A 6,647-nucleotide genomic window follows, 5' to 3' on the forward strand; every position below is an offset into this window, starting at 1 on the left:
TGTGAAGAGTCGACGTGTTTTTTTAATATACCTTTTTGAATTTAGAGTATAAACAATCGGTGTAATTATGAGATAACCAGAAAAAGCAGGCATAAGTACTCTCACAAAAGTGTTTTAACAATTTATATGTTGCTGAGTTGAGATTGATTTTGCTACCTTAATTGTAATTTGCCAGACAAGTAATTAAATCCCATTAATCATGTTAACCTTGATGTTCTATAGACACCGAATGATGTCCTCATCTTTTGCATGAATCGTGTATTAGTCCTTACAAGTTGCATTAATCAGTATGATTTGAATAAATCTGACCGAACGTTGTTTATTCTGTTTAAATCTGATCCCTGACTCTCTTGCAGATTTTCTGGCAGTGAGATCTGGATATTAGATTGGAAACCAGCAGCAGCAGCAGCATCTAGCTCAATTTTTGATTTCATACAAATATATCAGATAGCACCAGTCTTGTATGTATTAAAACCTCGACAAAACCGAATGTCACCACAAGAAGAGGAAGAGAAGGAGATGTGCCCTGTTGCTGACTTTTGAATATTGTCAAACCATTTCTACATGCAACTGGGTCTTCACTTCATTTTATTTTATGGGACCCCTTATAATTCTCAAGGTCAACTGCGTATGAACATGGACGTTTATTGGATCCACATTAAAAATCTCATCTTGACTGCCATTTGGAGGTCATGTTAATCTCTCGGGTCTCGTTCGAGGTTGAACCCTAGAAGAAGCTAGCAAAGCTTGGAAACTTCCGAGTTACAGCTGGCCTACGATGAAAACTATATATGCCTTGAAGGGCCAGGTACTCGAATGGAAAAACTCCATGCAAATATGTATAGAACACGATGGCTGGATACTTTCTTCTTCGTTATTTCTATTAATGTTGAAGGGATCTTTATATCTGAACTGTGCCAGCACCTTTTTTTGTTTGTTTCTTCGAAACGGCAAGAGACGCGTATAGAGCATGCGTACTTCATAAATTTAGGGAGCTTTTGTGAAGTGCAGAGACCTCTATATTCCAATACATACTTCCCATCGTACAGGCCGAAGGTCTTGTGATCCAATAAGCAACCTCCTAAATGGACGCAAGTGAAATACAAGAAACTGTCTATCCATTGGATTTGATAGCAATGGAAAGATCATGCTTGTTTCCGTAATAGGAAAATTAGGTGATATTAGAGCATCCAAACTGCAAGTTTGCTGCCAATTTGCAGACTGAAACAAACATTTTAGTCAAGGATATACCGACATATAAAATGATGCTGGGTTAAGCCGCCACTTAAAAGTGAGATTATTGGAGGCAGCAAGACCCACATCCGTAATTTTCCAAGGCATCCTGTATTGGAATTTACGATGGGCTGCTCTTAGGTAGGTGGCTAGTTGCTTAAAAGAGACTTTTTCAAACACCTACTTATATAGCAATTTGATCAAAAGTAACCAGATTACATTCAACGTTTGAAATCGACTTCTAAAAGTCCACTCAAAATATACCTGGATAATCCTTAATTTCTATGCGGTGGTGTTTTGGTGCTCGGGGGGGAACAAGACAAAAACTCGACTCCCTCATAGACACTTGTTAACTTGCCACTGCTCTGAACTAGATTCTCAGTCACCGACAAGTTGAGGCTCATATGTGAAAACGTTAGCCGTTATCAGTGGTGAGGCCGCCAAACTGCCAGCCTAACGTTACAAGACTCAACCGTCATGTGAAGCAATTAAGAAATACGTCCAACATGAACACAAGTGTGATCCCACCAAGCTCGTGGACCGAAGTCTACAGAGCAGAAACCTAGTAATTATTTAAAACTAAAAAACTCAATGGTATAATTGAAAACATCCAGGTCTACAACCCTATTGAGGTAAGATGCTGACATCATTCAGACCAAGTGACCTAGGCTCCTTTACCTCCATCTCGCAAACCTTTTGCCGACGCATCTCCTTCATATTGAACTTACATGCGGTCCCCATTGTTTCCACCACGGGCCCGACATTTCAAAATTTAAACCAGATATCTAACCCATTTAACAAAGAGATTTGAAACTTAACCGGACATCTTTTTGAAAAACAAAAGTTTACAAAACAGTAAACAGCCAATCAGCCTAAAGGACTTTCAGTTAATACGGATGTTACAGCTCAAGCTAAGAAATTCTAACATGCATAAAAAATGATCCAGAAAATATATCAAGCTTCTGCATGAGTGCAGTGAACCAGACCACAAAAGTGCAGATATGCAGAAAACATCAACAGGTATGCAGAGACAATACCTTCACCAGATTAAGAAACGAGGGATTAAGATAATACACCCTAGAAGATAAGCTTGCATTGCTGCCTCTGAAACTCAATTGCAGTGGAACAACTATTTCATGAGTCTTTCTCAGCAGTAACAGCTTCTCGCATTCTGCGCTTCTGGTGAACATCCCAATTATACACACGGGCAATAGTAACCTGTAAAATGGTAGTAATGGTAAAAAAACCGCCAACAATTTACAAACTTCCGAAGCCTTTTGCAGTTTGGTATGCTGTAAAATCAAATGCCTTAACATTTGTTTCTTGGGAATACTTGCACTATTAGTAACTTTACACATTTTCTCATTGTAAATGACTTGCTCATTGTTTGCTAAACACAGCTTAACCTGCTCAAAATCATTTTAAAACATAAACTATTTTCATCAATGGCAAGTCATTTACATAAAGACTAAAAACTACTTCATAAAAAGGATTTATTTTAATTTTATATATCATTTATCTTAATCTAAAATATTTTTGTTTCTTAAAAATAATCTTATTTTATAGGGTGCTTTCACTAAAAACAATCCAAATTAGAATATAAAAAATTGGCTAAAGCACTGGATTGGATCAATAAAAAAACATTGGTGTATCAAATGAGAAAGATCAAAGTTCAAGTACTTGATTGATATAAAATTAAAGTTGGTGTACCAATAACAATTTTAGGACAAATGAAACATCATCATAATACAGAAAAATTGATTGGGGGGGGGCGGGGGGGCGAATTGGTGCCCTAATAGCGCACTAGCCCGGTTTGTAATGCAAATAATGTTGTCATATGCAACATATTGGTTTAAATTCTACACATTAATCGCCACTCCAGGAAGAAAGATAAAGAAGCCTATATTTTAATTAGCAATACCTGTGTTATTGTGACTTGATCCCTTAAGAATAATAGATCGGCAACTAGAACTTCTAGACTAGCTTTAGCGTTATCCAAATTCTTTTGTAGAAGATCATTCGCCTACACCATAAAATTCTCATTGATCTTACATTTGTATCCAATCTTAATGAATATTTTAAAAAATAAAAAATAAAGAAGCTTCTGAAGCATATAAAAGAACAGGTGCAAACCTCTTCACATGAATACTCCAACATGACATTTGCTCCTAGCCATAAACAAACCGACTCAGCATCCTCAATGCGAGCCCGAGAATATATGCCTTCGGAAACTTCAAAATCAGCAATAAGAGGCTGCGTCCAAAATACAAAGCCAATGAAACATCCAATAGCATAAACTCTATAAGAGAATAGAAACCTAAAACCATTAGCTTTTAAGTTCAACCAGATAACAAAATAGATTGCATAATTCAGAACTAGTCAACAGCCACCATATGCACCTGAATTAATTACAGCTTCAAGTTAGGAATAATTGTTAAGAGGATATGATACGATTGAAATATATTAAAAAATACAGTATTCAAGTCCTATTGATGGCATATCTTTCAGATGCTAAGTAATAAAGTCAGCACTTTTTTCATATATGGCGTATATGTATATTGTTACTGCTATCAATGTAAGGTCACAGAATTATAATCCAAGGTTTCACCTTTTGAAACAACAGTAACTTTCTCAAGGCTGCTCCTGCAAAAAGTTCCAAGGTGATTTCATTGGGTATAGCTAACCAACTAGCTGCATTGCGGTATTATAATGCCATATATATCTGAATTGTGGGAGAATGCCAATCAAATTATAGCAGGTTGCTCTTAGCAAATCTATTGATAGATACTAAATAGCAGCTCACTAGTTCAATCCTTTTTAAGTCACATCGCCCACTAGCATGCAAGTGTTGGGTTCTTAAAAGGTGGGGAATGTAATTAGCAAAGACCATCCATGGACAACCAATGGACCACTGATTGTAAGGAATAGGGATATTATTAGAGAAGTAGATTCTCATCAACCAGAAGCTAGGACTCTGGAATACATAACGCCAGGATTGCCACATGTCTAATCCAGGAAGACTGAAGAAACCACCATGAAAAATATATAGCATTCATTAAGGTAGTCTAAAAAAATGACTCTAGTTTGGACATGCTACGTGGGCACGAATGTTGTAAGATCAAGTCAAGATTGTAAGCTTAGAATTAATTCTCATGAGCAACTCAACTAGTGAAAATTTCTTCTGCAAGTATGATCATGTATGCAACTCAACCAGCATAAGACCATTTTAGATGAATCACCTGCCAACATACACTTACAGTACAGCATCTAATATACAAATTAAACATTTTTGAAATCTACTGCCTTAGTCTTGGCCCAGGGATTTTTACAATCACAGTTTGAACCATGTGAGCAGGGCTTGAGATGGGAGATTATACATAATTAGCCTGGCTGATGGATTGAGCACAGACCTGATATGACTATAATGATTGTGAGAATCCCTTTGTCAAGACTAAGGAAGCTAAGGGTAGGATGGTTGACATGGACTCTAGAGCTGAATCTTAGCAAATCCAATAAAAAACTATGGTGATGTAAAAGATAATGTCAGAAAAGAGGAAGTCGTTCTCTAATAGCAAGACGTCAACAAACACAAAGCTTGCTTTTTTGAGGCCAGTGATAGCGAGGCTCCAGTGTGCTTGCCCTAAAGTAGAGGCGAGTCCTTCAGCAGAGGAGTTACATGATAGTGGGCTTTATTCATTTTCATCAATTAAAGATGGGTATGAAGAACTCAACACGTTTAAGAGTTCCAGAATGCCATCATTTATCAAATAACAAGAAATGAGATGAACATGAATGCATGTGTTTAGTGAATTGCAACTAGTGCAAAGGCATAAACCACATCTGATTTCTCCTCCTTATGACGGTCATGTTTCACAGTTATTTTCAGAATGCAATGGTAAGCAGTAAATGGCACACTTCAACCTCTTTTGTTCAACTTATTTAAAACTAGAAGTTATCAATTCATTAGGAAGGAGGCAGGGGAGGGAGGTGGGTGAGCGATTTACTAGGATTCCCCATATAACACAAACAGCATATCTATTTACTATGATATTTGTGCTGCAACAAGAGCATGACAGTATTCTTCACAAGCATATTCACACATACAATATCAATTTTGCAACTACCCTATAAAATAATGTGCTAGAGCTAGAAGGAAATCCATCAAAATAAAAACAGTGTTATTCATGAAGTCTGCTGAACCCATATTCGAACATAGCTTGGGTAAGAACAATTTCCAAAAGCAAGCTACCATACAAATATAAAATGATCAGCACAGAAAACGAACCTCACCAGTACCCTTCTTAGCCTGTAAAGTGGCAACCACATCTAAGCACTTCTCTATATCAGGTATCTTTGCCTGACAACCAAAGCAATTACTGAATGTTACACCAGTTATTACAAACCAAAGAAATTAAACTAGTGAAGTCACATGAAAACTCGATTCCGATTCAGCACAAAGACCCAAATTAACCAAGTTAGATTCTGCTTGTGGTATAGAATATTTATCCCAGAAACGGAGTGCAGAAATCAAAAGCATCACTCAGACATTAGAATAGCTTGTAGCTTATGATTATGATATTCAACATTCAGCTGGATTATCAATAGCTGAAAAACAGAGAGCATAAATACTCGTAAAAAATGCTATAACTGAGATAGTAGTTTTGGAGTTAATTATATCCAGCCAAAACCATACGAAACAGAGAAAAGGTAAAACCCTTATGAGGTCAAATTCTAAAATGCAGCAATTCAGTCCTGCCATGCAAAGCTTCTTGAGAACTCAAAAGCTAAAAACATTTTTCCTACCAATTCAACCGATTAATAATTCATGAACTGTAAGACCCCTTTTAGCCGGTTACAGTCAAATTCTAGAAATTTCCATAATGTTAAGATTTGGAGAGTCAAACACTTGACATAAATGCCCACAAGGTTTCCAAAGAACAGTAAGTCACGACTCCCCTGTTAATCAAACTCTAGTTTTCTACAGTTATAATTCAATTCAAACCATAGAATACAAAAGGTACCTGAAGATCCCTTTGTTGGGCAAGAAGTTTCATCTCCACCAGCTTATATTGCTGTAATCTACAAAACAAACATAACCCACAACATCAATCTCGAAAAAGATGAAGTATTTAACATTTTAAATCGATTAAAGTTCTGAAAGAAATAATAAAAGAGAATACCTTTCTTGCAGAAAAGACAGGGCAGAGTTGACATCAAGACCAGATTGATTAAGATAGGTTTCAACATCTTCTACAAACTGAGCTCCTGGTATTCCTCTTCTCTCTGTAGTTGTTTCTGTTGCTGCTGCAGTTGTTGATGATGATGCCATTCTCTTCTCCACAGCTACTGTATCTGGGAACTAGAAGCAGAGGAAGACACAGACAGAGAATGAAGGGCTTTTTCGGTTCCTCGAC

The 6,647-nt window shown here is 36.8% G+C and overlaps 1 protein-coding gene across 1 annotated transcript; it reads right to left on the bottom strand.

Moving 5' to 3' along the window:
• Nucleotides 1–2,039: 2,039 nt before the first annotated feature.
• LOC118062446 (prefoldin subunit 3) lies at nt 2,040–6,647 on the bottom strand. Its single transcript, XM_035076196.2, has 6 exons — nt 6,414–6,647; nt 6,255–6,312; nt 5,519–5,590; nt 3,367–3,486; nt 3,155–3,256; nt 2,040–2,451 (listed from the first exon to the last, which is right to left on the bottom strand). The coding sequence occupies exons 1-6, from the start codon at nt 6,560–6,562 to the stop codon at nt 2,368–2,370; spliced, it is 585 nt and encodes a 194-aa protein (XP_034932087.1). The 5' UTR covers nt 6,563–6,647; the 3' UTR covers nt 2,040–2,367.

Source organism: Populus alba, chromosome 8, assembly GCF_005239225.2.
Source record: "Populus alba chromosome 8, ASM523922v2, whole genome shotgun sequence".
Taxonomy (NCBI): Eukaryota; Viridiplantae; Streptophyta; class Magnoliopsida; order Malpighiales; family Salicaceae; genus Populus; species Populus alba.